The 16,300-nt window shown below is 34.2% G+C and overlaps 1 protein-coding gene across 2 annotated transcripts in view; it reads right to left on the bottom strand.

Annotated features, from left to right (window-relative positions):
- Nucleotides 1–5,675: 5,675 nt before the first annotated feature.
- Nucleotides 5,676–16,300, bottom strand: part of GALNT13 (polypeptide N-acetylgalactosaminyltransferase 13) — a 543,861-nt gene continuing 533,236 nt past the window's right edge. For both annotated transcript variants that reach the window (XM_078070807.1, XM_078070808.1), the window contains exon 13: nt 5,676–6,513. In XM_078070807.1, coding sequence (XP_077926933.1) covers nt 6,373–6,513 — 141 coding nt within the window. In that variant the 3' untranslated portion in view covers nt 5,676–6,372. The remainder of the gene's footprint in view (nt 6,514–16,300) is intronic.

The following is a 16,300-nucleotide window of genomic DNA, read 5'->3' as shown; positions in this document are numbered from 1 at the left end:
TTTTTATAAAACAGAAAAAGAGAAAAAATAACATTTTAGAACAAAAATAAATAAAATGATAAATTCTTAAAACCATGCACATTTTAATGTTTCTACTTTATATATTTTTTTGCTATCAAAATTGTACTAGGATCACAATATTTTCTTACTGCTAAGAGATATCCATAGGCACTTAATCATTTATTTAAATAATCTACAAAATGGAGCATAAGCATAAAATACTGAACTTGTTTATCTGTTTAAAATACTAACAACTTCTTTTTTAAAAAAAAGACAACATATAGCAAGGAAAACTAAATTGGTATTTTTTAATTCTACAAAAACATATAAATATTTAAATTTATAGCAAAAGAACAATTATACCATTTAGTAATGCTTACAATATTTAAAATGTGTAATTCTTTATGCACAAGCTACTTTTATAAAGTTAAAGAACTGTGTGCCAAGCATATATCTAAAAGATTTTTGAAATTATTTTGCTTTAGCTGTGGCTACACTCAATGAAAAAACAAAAGCTCCAAAAGAAAAGAAAAATCATATAATCATCAAGTTCTCTTTTTTCACTTGTGCTATTTTTAGCAGAAAGTACAACTGAAACCAAGCAGCAGCTTACGTTCATCTTTACACCAAATTAAATGCATGATGAAAATTTCATTTTTTAAACCATTATAGATATAGCCTTAGTCATCTAATGTTCCATTCTCATTCGAACTCATTAAAAATCAAATGTTAAGTGATTTGTTCTCCCTAGATAAAAACAAAAACAAAATAATTTTATATAATGATGACATTGGTTAACATAGAAATGGTCTTTATCTTAAAAGATGGTTAACAAAAGAGCTGCCCTGCATCACTAGTATTTCAGAGAGATTTTTTGAACACATACAATGAAAATTGCCTTTAGAATTTATTGAACAATATGAAACAAAAGTTGGACACAAATGTACACAAACTATTTAAAATACATTGCTGGTGTTCATTCAACACCTTAATTCCTACAACAGCTGATACTTAATAGCAGTTTGAGCATGGTGTAGTCACACCAGATGTGTTCATGTGCTATACGGAAGAGTGCTGATTTCGTCTATTCCATGCTTAGACATATTGGGGGAAAAATAAGAAACAAGTGGTGGGTAGTGGCTGAATCTTGAAAAACAAACTGCTTTAAGACTTAATTGAATTTTTGCTGTCCATCTGAATTGGAAATTTATTAAAAGTTTGCAGATATCTGCTCTGCAGAAAGACAGCTTGTGGATGATGACACATCCATTAAGATCTTGAATTTCTTGAACTCTTCATATTTGTCAAATTAGCATACTTTATGACTTATGAATGCGTATAAGTTTTGCCTCATCTGAGACTAGACCGAACATCTATAAATAAGATGCAAATAAAATGTTTGTGATCACATATGATCATCATTTCTCAAGTGGTAAAAAATAATGTAAGTGGGCAGCCAATATTTTAAGGTTTACTGAACCAATTCATACTATTCTCTTAACTTCCCACACAAAAAAAAAAGGTAAACTCATGCCTGTTGTTTTACTCTAGTAGTTCTTTTTCTTTTTCTTTCTTTCTTTCTTTCTTTCTTTCTTTCTTTCTTTCTTTCTTTCTTTCTTTTTTTTCTTTCTTTCTTTCCTTTTCTTCCTTCCTTCCTTCCTTCCTTCCTTCCTTCCTTCCTTCCTTCCTTCCTTCCTTCCTTTCTTTCTTTCTCTCTCTCTCTCTCTTTGCTTTTTTTCCCCATTTTTATTTATTAGGCTCTTTCTAAGAACCATGGCAAAATTGAATTTATGGGTTGTGTTTACTAGAGTCTAGAGAGCTCCACTGGGAAGCCTAGAAGTCTCTGCTGATTACCCTGTAGTCTTTAAACCTGCATAGCCTAGAATCTATCCAGTGTTCACAGTAATAGATGGTCTAATGCTCTGTGCAAGCTGTAGGCCAATCATTTTTAACTTGAACATAATTATATGGAAAATAGAAGTGAGGGGAGGGTATGCTCCATTAGTTACTGCTTAAGAGGCTTTGCTTCCCTGAAACCCATTTTGGCCAGTAATGCCAGGATGTTCTGTAATCATGCTGTTTCCTGTTAATTTCTTTATTTTTGCTACAGGTCTTTATTTCCTGTGGTATTATTTTGTAGAACTAATCTTATTTAAATATGAAAGGCAGTGAGAAGTAATATATCTCAAAAAAGTCAATGTACTTAGCACAAAATGTTTAATGAAGACTTTTTTTTCTCATTATTGTACCCTTTCTACTTTATTTTTGAATGCTTTTTAATTGAAGACAGTATTAGGTTATATTAACAATGATGAGTCCTGGGAACACTGTTTATAGTTATCTGACCCCTAGGCAGGCCACATTACATATCTGGATGTTGGTCTTATTTGTAAATGGAGAAGGAAGGAATAGATCATCTGTAAATTCCTCTCAAAGTTACTATGTTTGTGTTCCATTCATAGACTTGTACTTAGAAAATACATCAGTAATAGCTCCTATGAAACTGAAAATACATACGACTTTTAAGAGGATGACATGTCTCCACTCTAAAAATAAAAAAATCTCACTCCTTCAGGTAGCCATGGAATACAACCAAAAAATAAAAATAAAAATTTTATCTTCATAAAGCAACTTATATAATAGAGCAGCATGTTTATAAAATGTCATATTTCACTTCCATAAGGCAGGCTATTTTACCATAGAGAACAAAATATAGTCCCTACTTTATTGTTAAGAATATTAGGGAGAAAATTATCATTTGGAGACAAAGTTATGCAAATCTTGTCTAAATATATTACTAGATTTAAAAATTTTAAAATACAGTGCAAAAAAAAAAAAGATATGCTACAGTAGCATTTAGCAACTTTAACACCCATTTTTCAGTTCATTAATTCAAGAAATATTTAAAGAATACTTACTTTGTGCCCAGAACTATATTAGATGCTTGGGGATAACACAGTGAATAAAACTGGCAAAGCCTGGCCTTTATGGGGCTTACATTCTAGGGTGTGTGATGAGAATGTTGGGAAGGGGGAAGAGGTGGAAGGGTAGACAGGAAAAAAAAAAAGCAAATTTGTAGTTTGTCATAGAACATACAGGGGAGAGGTAGGGTACGAGGGAGAAGGGTTTGCCTTACCGATGAGACTACCTAAAGAAAGTGAGGTGAGAGAACTCTGTGGGACAGAGGGAGCAAAACAAGAAGACAAAAACCTGCTTGGCAGCCAGAGTGGAGCACGTGAGGGGCAGCATGAGCAGATGCAGTAAGAAAGGAGCGCTTGCCCGGTATGCGGGGGCTCGTGCGCATGTGCGTGAGGAGAGCGGTGTCATTCACCAAGGACCTTGGAGACCGCTGTAAGAAATTTGGTTAGAGAGACATGGAAAGTCATTGGAGGGTGGTGAGCAAAGAAGTGACACAATTGAATTGATGTTTAACTAAATCCCTACGGCTGCTGTAACTGATAAAGGCTGTTGGAGGCAAGGGTTGGGAAATCAGGGGAACCAAATGATAAGCATACCACAGTTTAGAAAGCTAGAGGTGGTGGCACACAGTGGCTGCGGTGGGAAGTCGTTGGCTTCTGGTTATATTTCAAATATAGAATCAAGGGAATTTGCTGATGGATTAGATGAAAGTTGAGAGAAAAACAGAGGAATCAAAAGTGACTTGAGGTTTTTGATCTCGACATCTGGCAAGATGGAATTGGCAATAACTCTGCTGTGGGGAAGACATCAGAAGGGGAAGTTTGAAATCATTTGAAATATTTGTTAGTCTAGCCCCACGGATAAGATGAATGCATTGTGAAGCCGATCATCATTTTTAATGTTCTGTGCTGAATACAGTAGATTTTTTTGCTTAAACTGAATGTTAGTCATTGCTTTCTGGGTTTTGGTGTTTTATATTTTATGGCATTTTTTTGTTTGTTTATTAAATACTCTAACACAATGTGTTTAAACCATCTGAGGGTTCTTTGAAAATCTTCTCTGGCATGAAACTTACACAGTTTTAATTTTTCCTGTGTTGTTGCTATGACCATAATGGACTTTCAAATATTTAAAATGCTGCTGAAATGTGTCAAATTCAGTTCCCATGGAGCAGCTGTATATTAAAAAAATGTGTCATTGACCATTTTGTAGATAACGTAAGCATTTTGATTGACAAATCCACAATAAGTGGAACAGATAGTATAAAAGAGTCCTTGAGGGTTTGAGCTTTTCTAGTTTAAGGAAGAATGCTGTGCAGGGACATTTTACTGTATTTTAGTCAGGACAGAAAGAAAAGAGAGCAAAATGGAAAATGTGATTGTTAAGTCAAACCTTGGGTTGTCTTGTGAGGCCACTATCAATTTAAGGCAGTGGTTCAATAGCTCTTGGGAGTCATAGCTTCCTTTGAAGTTTGCTGGAAGCTACAGATTCTTTCCTCAAAACAATATGCCCTGACACTCAAACTTTTGTTTAAAATTTTAGGAGATTCAGGGATTCCCAGGCACCTTGAGGTGAAGGGTGTGCACACTTTAAGGAGTAAACCTGAAATGCTTCAGGTTGTAGAAATCTTTAGAGTTGTACCAGTATACAGCCAAAAGAGAAAGGGATGCTAGATGGGAAAATCATACAGGATTTTATTGGCCTTCAGAAAGTGTTCTCCTTCTTATTATAAAGCAGTGTGTGTGTGTGTGTGTGTGTGTGTGTGTGTGTGTGTGTGTGTGTGTGTGTGACAGACAGACGGAGAAAGAGACAAAGAGAGTTTGTGTGTAGCCATACTGATTAAAAGTTTCTCTCAGAGATTTTTAAGAAAAGATGAGGGCCAAAGATGTAACATCTTCTGCTCCAGGGGATGCTTCTCCCATTTTCCCCCTAAATTTCTATTAGCAGCTGAGTGCACTTATAATGAATAAGATACATACGTTGGGCAACTTTATGAGCATTTTAAATGGTATCAGATCCTAAAATTTAATAGCACAAATCTCAGATAAATTTTCTTTCCTTTTCACATCTTCTGCTCATGTATTTTGAACATAAAGGGTTTTAAGATGGAAAAAGAACATGTGAAGCTGGTCTAATTATGATTGTCTTCCTTGAACTATAATTTATGGCAAATGATTTTAAGCAGTTTAATTAAAATAAAAGTTTAATGGATGTGTATTGAGTTCATTCCCCAGGTGAAAACTTTAGATTCTATTGGATGGCAGTGAAATTCTGATAGTAGCACATCATTTTTTAAAACATAAAATTAAAATGGTAATAGTGGCCTAACTAGAATCTTCAAATGCCAAAGAATTAAAAATTATGGAAAGTACTCTGCCCTTCACCTACAATTCTGTACAGCATAAGAGATAAGTCATTCTCTAGCGTGAAAAGGGTCTGTATAGTTTCTGTGGGACAGAGGCAGTGGTTAAGAATTGAATTTCCAGCATCAACTCTGGGACCAAGATGATTGTTATGCTCAACCTGTGCTAGGAGTGATCGCAACCCGAACAGAATGTCTTTTAAAATGATTTTTTTTTTTTTTTAAAGATTTTATTTATTTATTCATGAGAGACAGAGAGAGAGAGAGGCAGAGGGAGAAGCAGGCTCCCAAGGAGCAGAGAGCCCGATGCGGGACTCGATCCCAGGACCCTGGGATCATGACCTGAGCCGAAGGCAGACGCTTAACCATCTGAGCCACCCAGGCGCCCTGATTTTTTTTTTTCAATTTCGCTTTATCTTGCTCCCCTCAATGCCTAGCTAGTTTCCTCCGATTTCATGTACTTGAAATTGAACTTTCAAATTCTCCTCTATTTTGTTTAATGGTGATGCTTTTATAAGGACTCTATGAGAAGTCAATATCCAATGTAATCTTTTTCCTACAAAATTGAAACTTATCTTGTACGATGAATTCACTGCTCAGAAATAATTCAATATGTGGCCTTGTTGTTGACATAGAAATCCAACATGTTTCCATGAAGGTCCATTAGAAACAGAGTGAGTTTTTAAAACAATTGATAATATATCATAATGAAGATATTTTATAAGGCATTTACATTGTCTCTCTTTCAATCACTGTGACAAAAAAAAATTAAAATAAGCCCCTGACTGACCTTATGAGATGAGGACAATAGAGATTATTGTTTTAAAGCAAACCCAATTTATTTTTCAAGTTGTTCTGATGTTTAATAACAGTTTGCTGTTATTTATATAGTGTATGTGCTTCTTTTGATCAGATACAAATTTTAGTAGGGAAATAAGCAAACATTCCTAAAAATGAATTATAAACAACTGTATTTTAGAATACTAAAAGGATTTTAAAACTTTCAATTCAGCAAAGTTAATATCTTTCCCTAATTGAAATAATGGAAAAACAAAAGTGTAGACACTTTCATGGCTTTGGGGAAACGATCTTCATGCCCCCAATGTCATGTTCCTTAGCAGCCATTGTTGGGATCTGCTTCCACTACAGTCCTGCATGGTAGGCACCATTTTGTCTTCTTCAGAAGGTTCATCGAGGCATTGGTTACTGTTAACATGTCTCAAGGTGAGTCTCTGTAAAAGATAACCAATAATCAGTGCAACCTATTTTATCTTTAACTTCACTAGTTCATTAGATTAAATCTCTTTTAAAAAATCCTTTATAATTGTTTTTAGTGCACACAGTTATATGTTTGTAAAATGAACTGTGCACATGGCTCTGAATTATTACACAAGTTTCACAGTTACAGTTTCTTCATTGTCTAATGCACCTTTAGCTGCAGATGGTTAAAGAAATTGGCTGACATTTATCATGCATTGCCAAGAATTCAGGCTCCTTTGCAGAAAGCCCATTTGTGAGCTCTGAGTTCACTTGAGGGCTGCAAATATTAACATGCTTTCACAAAAGCTTAGTTTTCTTAGGCATGTGTTGATTCAGTAACCATTTGGTAAACATGCGAAGAGATGTCACAGCTGTGACCCAAATGAACAAAACCGCTAGAGATGTTCCCATTTCAAAATACTAAACACTCCATAGTATCTGTGCCTATGAGACATTCAGTGTAGACAAATGATTATAATAGCAATAGCAACAAAGGCCTGTGTTACTTGATAGTATGCTCACCATATTTTTGTTTTCATTTTTAAGCATCTTAAAAAATAGCAATACCAAATATAAAAAGAGATGTTATGGTCTTATGTTTTGAAATATTATATGTGCATTTTACTTTGTGCATAATAACGATATTCATTAATAAGCATCCTCTCAGTACCTGAATGCTGAAATGTAATTCCAGTAATTGTAGCATGTGAACCAGTCATCACATGTCTTCTGTCTTGAGTTTACATTTATATTTTGAAATCATATTTTTTGAACTTTTCAGATATATATTTTAAAGATTTTTTTTAATTTATTCATTTGAGACAGAAAGAGAGAGAGAGAGAGAGAGAATGAGCAGGGGAGAGAGGTTGAGGGAGAAGGAAAAGCAGATTCCCTGCTGAGCCAGGAGCCCAACTTGGGGCTTGATCCCAGGACCCAGAGATCATGACCTGTGCTGAAGGCAGACACTTAACCATCTGAGCTAACCATGCACCCCCAGATATACATTTTAAGACCACGTGTTTTATACAGATTAATTTATGCACACGTATTATATACATTTCTGCTCAGTTTCATGGGCAATGCCTAGAACCATTTTATATGAAAAACCCTAAACCAGAAGAAAATCGTTTGAATGTATGGGAGGTGATTTGCAGGTATATCTCGAAAAACAGCACACCATATACTTTTGTTGCCAATACTAAAATTAAAGGTAAACAAACATTTCTGCAGGGGGCAGCTCTTGAAATTACACTGAAAGTTGGATTTTAAAAAAATGCAGGGCGGATGCTATAAAAAATGGTGGAGAAACACTGCCTGGACAATTTTAATTTGTTTGGATTAGGACTGCATACCCTGGGCTGTACTGTCCTGAGGAAAGACCGAATGGAAAACAGGCTTGTGGTGGGATGCTTCATTGGCAACGAGCAGGAAATTAAAAGCACAAGGCTATTAGACAGGAAGGAGATTTCAAGATTGAGGCTTTTGTTGCTCTTTCAATACATGAAATCAAGCTATTTGTACAAAAAAGAGAGGGCGCCTGGGTGGCTCAGTCGTTAAGCGTCTGCCTTCGGCTCAGGTCATGATCCCGGGGTCCCGGGATCGAGTCCCACATCGGGCTCCCTGCTCGGCGGGAAGCCTGCTTCTCCCTCTCCCACTCCCCCTGCTTGTGTTCCTGCTCTCGCTATCTCTCTCTCTGTCAAATAAATAAAATCTTTAAAAAAAAAAAAAAAAAAGAGAGACACAGAGAGAGAGAGAAAAGATGAAATGGCCAAAGGCCAAAGATAGGCAAGAAGATGGTTGATTTATGCTTATGGTGCCAGAAATGATGCTGTTGGCTTATGAACCAGCAACCAATTTGAAAAAAAAGATACAAAACAAAACATTTTTTTTCCCTAGAAAGTTTTAGTTAAAATCAACAAAATATTCTTTATTTTTGTTACATACCTGAGGTCCTTTGTGTATATATGTCCTCTTTCAAAAAAAGCCATTTACCTTTGCTTGCTTCTATTAGATCTTTTTTTTTTAAAAAAAAAGTATGTGACTCTAAGGATCAGATCGAATATGTGTTGTCAAGTACACAAATGATGATAGTTTCAAAAAGATTAGTATTTTTTTTGTAAAAAGTATTTTCTTTGAAGGAATTCATTAGTCAAAAGCCACCATCGTAAAGATAACAAACAACTCACTGAAAACCTCTTCTTTTTAATGGAGTGCGGTAGAAAGACCAGTTTAGGGTCAGACAGACCTACGTGTGAATTCCTTGCCATGAAAATTTGGGAAAGCTACCAAATCATTCTGAGGAATCAGATTCTTTGTCAGAAAATGCGTAATTATACAAGTGTTTAAAAATGCCCTTTTCTCTGCTGCTTAAAAAAGTTAACCTTTAGTCAACTATGTAACTGTGATCCCTTAGCAATCTGGTAAGAGTAACAATGTTAACATGTTTCTAGGCAACATTGCTTATGGTAAAAATAACCTCTGAAGGATAAACTGCATCTGTATCTGATAAACTTCATTACAAATACCTGATAGGAAACCAAATCGTGGACTTCTCAAAGCGCCAAGACTTATAATTCTGCATACGCTCTTGGCTTCCTGGGAGCTGGGCCTATGGAGTTGTTACAGAGATTTGTCTCGGTGGGTCATAAACCTATCAAGCTGGGATGGTTGCCACACCAGCCTGATAAGACTCTCATCCCCTCACAGCAGGCTGTCACCTGTGGAAAAGCTGGCTCCCCTCAGGCTAATATGAATTGCCACAAGGTCTGCTGAGAGAAGCAAGTTGTGGTTTCTGTCGCAGAATTCTGTAAGTAAACTCATGAGACTAAATGTCTGGTTAAGCCTAAGAAGACCCCTTGTTGGGCGTTACACTGCCAGGTAAGCTTTGGAAACAAACATATGTAAATTGCCTTGTACACAAGTTCTCTGTGCAGAGTCCAGACTTTCCCAGCCTTCTAACACATCTCAAATGTAGTTCTAATGTAAACAATGCCCCTTCTCTCCACACCTCTCTATACCTCATTCAGCCTTGTCATGAGCATTCCAAGCTCAATTGTGTCTTCTACTAACAACCTTTAACTGGTTCACTGGAACCAGAATAATTCCCTAACTTCCCATGTGTTCTCATAGGAAGGTACTGCACAATGTAATATCCTTTATTTACAGGACAATAATCCCCTAAGATCAAGAACAAGGACATATTCTTATTTGCACTCTTTCTAAAAATTCCATAACAGTTTTTTGACTTCAACTGAATAATGATTCATTTTATTGCTTACTGAGAAGATATTCACAAATCACACAAGTGATAAGAGACAAAATTTTTAAAAAGCTTTTATTATTATATCGCTTTGCCAACCACAAAGAAATACTTAGATATAATTTATAAAGTTATTGAAAATTACATCTTAGTTTTTTAAAAATGCATTTGCTTAAAGTTTCAGGTTAAATTCTAGAAAAGCTCTCCTAAATCTGCACACAGTGGAAGTACTGGAATAAAAATTAATAAAATTAATTAATTTTAATGTTCCAAAAACAATCCTTTTTTTGGCTATGTTAGTTTTTTTTTAACTGATTTTTCTCAGCTCTAATGCAAAATCTACTGTTACATGAACATGGCTATAGTTAGCCTAAAAAGGAGCTAATTTCATAATGTATTCCATTAATTATATTTATGCATGTATAAATATTTGCAATAAAGTGAAAACTGGAAAATACTTATTAATTAATAATAGACCAAACAATACTTAATATAGTTAGCTTCCAAATTAATAAGCAGCTAAGAAGTAAAAGACAGAAAAATAATTCCATGGAGAAACAGCACATATAGATTTTTCTTAAGTACATTTTAAAGAAGTTTCTAGATTTCAATAACAGAACATAACAAAAATAGTAAAATAAATTTAACACAGTCTACAACACAAATTTTCAAAACTTATTAGAGAATATAATCAGTAGGATTCTCAAAAATATTTCTAAAAACTTCCATTCTTGTATAGTTTCTTAGTAGCCATTTTTGCAAAGGGCTATCATTACATGTTTCCACAGTGGACTGCGGGGGGCCATCAGCTACTTTGCTTACTGAGAGACAGGACTGGGTGATTATATGAAGAAGAGTGTGGGTCTGTTTGACAAAGAAAATAATGAATAATGACAAAATCAAGTACAAAGGCAGTAATCAATCAATCATTCTCAGCAACATACAATTTCTACTGGATAAGGATGGCAAGCACACATCACAGTAATTGCATCCATGGAACTAGGAGCCACCTCCTTTTTAGATGGCATTCGTATCAACTGTAGTAAGTAGGGGTAAATGAAGATAAGCCTGGGAAGCTGGAGAAGAGCCTGAGATCAAATGGTGAAACATCTTGAGCAAAGGTTATTTTGGACAGAAAAGGTATATTCTCAGTGTTCCTTCTAGGGATAAAATGTTTTTTAGTGCTAAATGAGTTATTTTGTGAAGAGATATTCAAAACCGTTGACTATCCAGAGAGTTTTCAAGTTATGGTTCTTGGCTTCTTCATTCCTTTGCCCTAAATTTGAGTGGATCCAGGGGAAAATCTAGGGGATGATTTAGCTTTAACTCTTTGCTTCACTTTGTACAGTGTGGTACTTGAATTGTTTCCACTGTTTTCACAGGGCTAACCTGTGTTAACAGAGTTGTACATAGGCACGGCCACATTCATCTAAATGTCAATTAGAAAGTTAATGAACTTGGTTTGATTTATTAAGGAGGCTAGTTTTGTTTTTGTTTTTGTTTTTTTTAACCATACCTGAATTTCCTATCTATACTGTTTAAAATTCCTAAGCTTGTTAATCCTCTACCTTCAGTGATGTTTTTTAAATCAAATTTTTCTTGATAAATGTCATGTTAACATCAAAAACTCCAGTGTTAGTGATTGTGAATTTCATCTGTTATTAAAAAGAAAAATGAATTATAAAGTTGCCCTTCATTTAAAATGAAACAAAACTTGATCTTACTTATACTCAGGAAATATAACTCCAGAATGTAAGTACAGTATAATTTTTTTTCCATGAAAAAACATTTGTAATATTTCCCCCCAAAATATTATCATATGAATGACCATGAAAAAAATTCAAAGAACTTTCACTCCTGATGCTTCTGAAAAGCCATTAAACCAGAAGAAAAATTAGAAATCTCAAAATAATCCCATTGAGATGAAGGGTATTTTTCATTTAAAAAAAACCTACAAAAACATTTAGTGTTTTCATTTGTTTGAAAAAGAAGTGTAGTTTACTTATTTTTCTGAGTATTCTGTCTAGAAGAGATACCAATTACTAATATTTTATGTGTTTTCTAGTTATTTTTAGTGTTTATATTATGCAAATGCATTAATTGTGTTCATCCAATCATATATACTCCCACTTTATCGTGGGTTTTCTTATCATTTCTTATCATCTGTCTTATTAAAATAATCTAAAAATATAAGAAACACACAATTTCTACAAAGTAGATTTGCCAGAAGTCATTTCACTTTTCCATTTGGGGGGACTATTTTTCCAATTTGGAGCTATTATAAATAATGCTATAACAAACATCTCTGAACATCTCTCTCCACATCTATAACCATTTATTCAGAAATGGTTCTTAGATGTGAAATCACAAGGTGAAAAGGTATGAACGTTTTAATACATACCAGCAAAGTTTTTAAAAATCTATAATAATTATTTTGTAATAATAACAGTAGCAGCTAACATTTCTTGTGCTTATTCTATGCCAGGGTACTGTATTGCATGTCAGTTTTACTACACCTACACCAGTATTGTGTGTCCCATTAAAAACATTTCTTGACATAGGATAAAGAAAGAGATAAAAGAACACAGATGAAATGATTTTTTTATGTATGTATTTTTGATAGTTATAAATAGCCAATGAAAATGGAAAAATAAAGTTAAATATTTCTCCTGTGCTGATTATTCAAGACTTTGCTTATTTTTATATTGGGTGTACATTTTTTTTCCTTTTAAATCCTCTTTATTAAGCATATCAGCCCTTACCATACTTGTTGCAAATGCCTCTCACAACACCGGAAGACTGTCACGTTCACTCAGTTTTGAAGGTAATGTGACAGAACCAGCTGATAGGAAGCATACTGCCACATATCTTCTCCTATTGCTTCATTTAAAATATTGACTAGAAAACAGGGTAATATGAACCCTAAGCTAGTATTGGTTTTTGTTTATAACATTACTTAATTATTCTCCCTCTGAGGTATAAAGCACTAGTATTTCCTGACAGAATTTTAGCCATACTGCTTTAAGATATACAAGAAAATGATTATAACTCCTGTTTTTAAACATATCTGTATGTTTTACTATCTAAGACAAGATGTGTCATGGAGTATCCCTCAATCTACCCTTTTGAAGAGGCAATTACTATTGAAATCAGTCTAGGAAAACAAGGTGAATGACAAAGTAAGACTTACAAAATTGTAAAATCAAGTCATACTTTTGTATCTTTGTTAAAAAGCACTAAGTGCAAAACCTGATAATTTAATGAGCAGAAGTGACTGCATGGTTGATTAGAGTCAATCACATAGGCCTCGGTGTAAAACATGCCATACTAAAATGAAGTTTAGTTGAAAGAGTTAAAAAGTTTAAAATGAAACTCGATGGTTATATATGATGATAAACAAAGTAAGAAAAAAGACTGTTACAGATATTTCATAGCCAAGGCAGTAAGATTTCCCCTATTGATATAGTACAAAATCATATTTTTTAAAAAATTAATATAATAAAGTTATTATTCAAAATATTAAGTATGATCTCCTGAGAAGGTGAACCATGTTTCATTAGAACAGAATATGAGTATTCTAAAGACCGAGTGTCAATGTTTAAGAAACAAAAACTAAAATTACACTACTATACTACGGAAGTTCCTATTCACTAATTGAGTCTACGTAAGAAACCACAGCTATGGGGTCAATGGGAATATGGAAAGGTAATACTAGTCAGATATACACAGCCTTCTAAAGGTAAACTGAGCCACTGTTTTTATTAGGAGTTCTACACAGGGAAATGGCCGGGTTGCCATTATAGATTACTTACCTTGAAATTATATTGCCATTTACCTGCTTTCTGATAAAGGTAAATAAAAGAGGAGGTTTTAAGTAAAGTCTAAATATAAGCTTCTGTGATTTCAGTAAATATCAATCTGACATATTTTACCTACTGAAAAAAATTCTTTATCTTGTGACTCTGGGAAACATTTGATACAGATGGATATTCAATTCATTTTCTCAGTCAACTTGCTCAGTCACATGAAAAACAAGACTTATTTTTAGCATCATATTTTGCTCCCTTATTTTTTTCTTTGTTGCATAGTGTTTGTTTAGCATAAGTGTTCTGTTCTAAAATTAGATTCTTACATTGTATATAGCTGCTTGGATGTTCTAAAAGAAATGTGATTATGTGCATTTATTGTCAGAAAATGTAAATTTCAGATGGATTGGAACACAACTGCAATGTTCAAACAGAATATAAGAAAATCCGAATAAAATTGAATGGATGGATGATAGGACTTTATAATAATAATCTGTTTTTTAAGACTTTATTTATTTATTTGAGAGAGTGAGTGAGAGAGAGAGAGAGAGAAGGAGAAGAGGGAGAGGAAGAAGCAGACCCCCCTCTGAGCAGGGAACCTGACACAGGACTCAATCCTGGAACTCTGGGATCATGACCTGAGCCAAAGGCAGATGCATAACCGACTGAGCCACCTAGGAGCCCCTAAAAATAATCCTTAAAATGTTTCAATGAGATGAAATTTAGGGTTCCTTTTTTTCTTTTTTTTTGTTTTAATTCCGTGGCAAAGGCTTTCATAGCAACAAAGTGTTCGGGTAATTTATTTAAGAGATTCTAGACCAGGTGAGGATCTTGTAGTTTTGCTAGGGATGCTCAGTTGCCCTCAAATTGAACACATTTAACCACTATAAAGTGGTACCGAATTAAATTCATGGCTGTTAAAAAATATTTAGCTAAGAAGGTAGGAACCTCTATATTTCAAATCAAAGTTGGCCAAAGACATGTATTTATTACCAACATGTGCTTAGTTTCATTCAAATAAAAGGAGAAGCAATTAGATCATAATTGTATAATGAATATGTGTAAAGTTTGTAAGCAATTAGACCATACTGACAAAGTAGTTTTATGACTGTTCAACTAAATAGATAATGTTTATTGCAGAATATCTTTCCAATTATTAAGGAAAGGAGAAATTCTATGTGAATAAAATTTGGTACCACAAATAATTGATAATATTTAATAATTCCTTTCATTTATTATAGTAATACATTTAGCTTTTCAGATCAGCATCATTAAAAGCACCTAATTGTTCCCAGTTTTTCAATGAGGTATAGTAGAAAGATTACTAAATTCAGTGCCAGAAACCTGAGGTCTAAAACCTAGAGAAGCTATTTAAACACTCTAAACTTACATTTAATATTGTGAAGAATACAAATAATAATATTATCTTCTAGGCCTATTGTTAGAGTTGCTTGAGAAAACAGATGAAATTTTAGACACTCAATAAATTTCATTCCCTTTCTTTCCCCTCATCACTCACCTAAGAAGCAAACTGGATAGACTCCATGTTTTGAGGCTTTATGATACTGTTTCAGTTTTTCTCTACATATTCCAATAATTCTCCTCCTATTTACGACTTGCTTTTCTAAAACTGAAAGTACTATGGGTGATAAAGTGATGGAATATTTGAGCTCTTCACACTGTGAGATTCACATTGTACTGGTAACTAGCTTTCTTTGATTACTTTCTTAGAAGTGAACTCCGTCCCTGCTGCTGCTGGTGTGATCTTTGTGCTTACTTTCCTCCTGATAAAGGCTGAAAGAAGAGAACTTTAAGAAAAGTTTCAGCTCTTGTAATTCTGTGAACTCCACCAAGTTTTATTCTGCTTTGATAGTACAACACCTCGGAGGTTTCTCAAAGAAAAATAATTTTGCTTTTGACAGCAGTAGTTAAAGAACTGAATTTAAGAAGTAGCAAGCAGTACTTTCTACTTCCCACAGGGTGGATGCCAGACCAGGGCTACTTGGCAATGACTCCTCTTTCCCATCTCAGCATCTTTCACCCTTGGGCTCCCTATCCCTCCCCCATCTCTCTTTGAGGCCTGTCATTTTCCAAAACGTATTTATGCTTTTTCCTAACTCTGCAATAATTCCAACAGTGTATAAAAAGACTAAGGAAGATAAGTAGATGTTTGGCCACTGTCTAGACCTGTCCTTCTCAAACTTCAATATGCATGTAAATGACCTGGGGATTTGTTAAAAGGCAGACTCTGATACAGTGTGTCTAGTAGGGTTCTCAGATTCCTAAGTTTTAAAGAGTTCCCAGGTGATGTTACTAGTCCCAGAATCACACTTTGGGTGGCAAGGGTTGGGACTATTCTGTAGACTAAAATGACCCCAAGTATTATATTTCAATTTCTTTAAAATAAAAAAGGCTCTTTCTTTCTTTTTCACAAATAAAATCAATCTTATTCAAAGCTGAAATTTCCAGAAAGGCAATTCATGATTCCTACAATTATTCAATTCTTTTGTGACTTCTCTACATTGTGATTTATACATTCATAAATTTGGCAAAAAAATCTATACTTTGATTTAAAATATTAAATTTAGGCAGGTTGAACATCACAATTTGAATTTTGAAAACATAAACACATAGGAGAGTAGAGTAAGCTATGTTACATAATCATTACAATGATCAGATTGTTTATTTAAAAAC

The sequence above is a fragment of the Halichoerus grypus genome, chromosome 4, assembly GCF_964656455.1.
Source record: "Halichoerus grypus chromosome 4, mHalGry1.hap1.1, whole genome shotgun sequence".
NCBI classification, from domain to species: domain Eukaryota; kingdom Metazoa; phylum Chordata; class Mammalia; order Carnivora; family Phocidae; genus Halichoerus; species Halichoerus grypus.
This window is presented reverse-complemented; position numbering and strand designations above follow the sequence as displayed.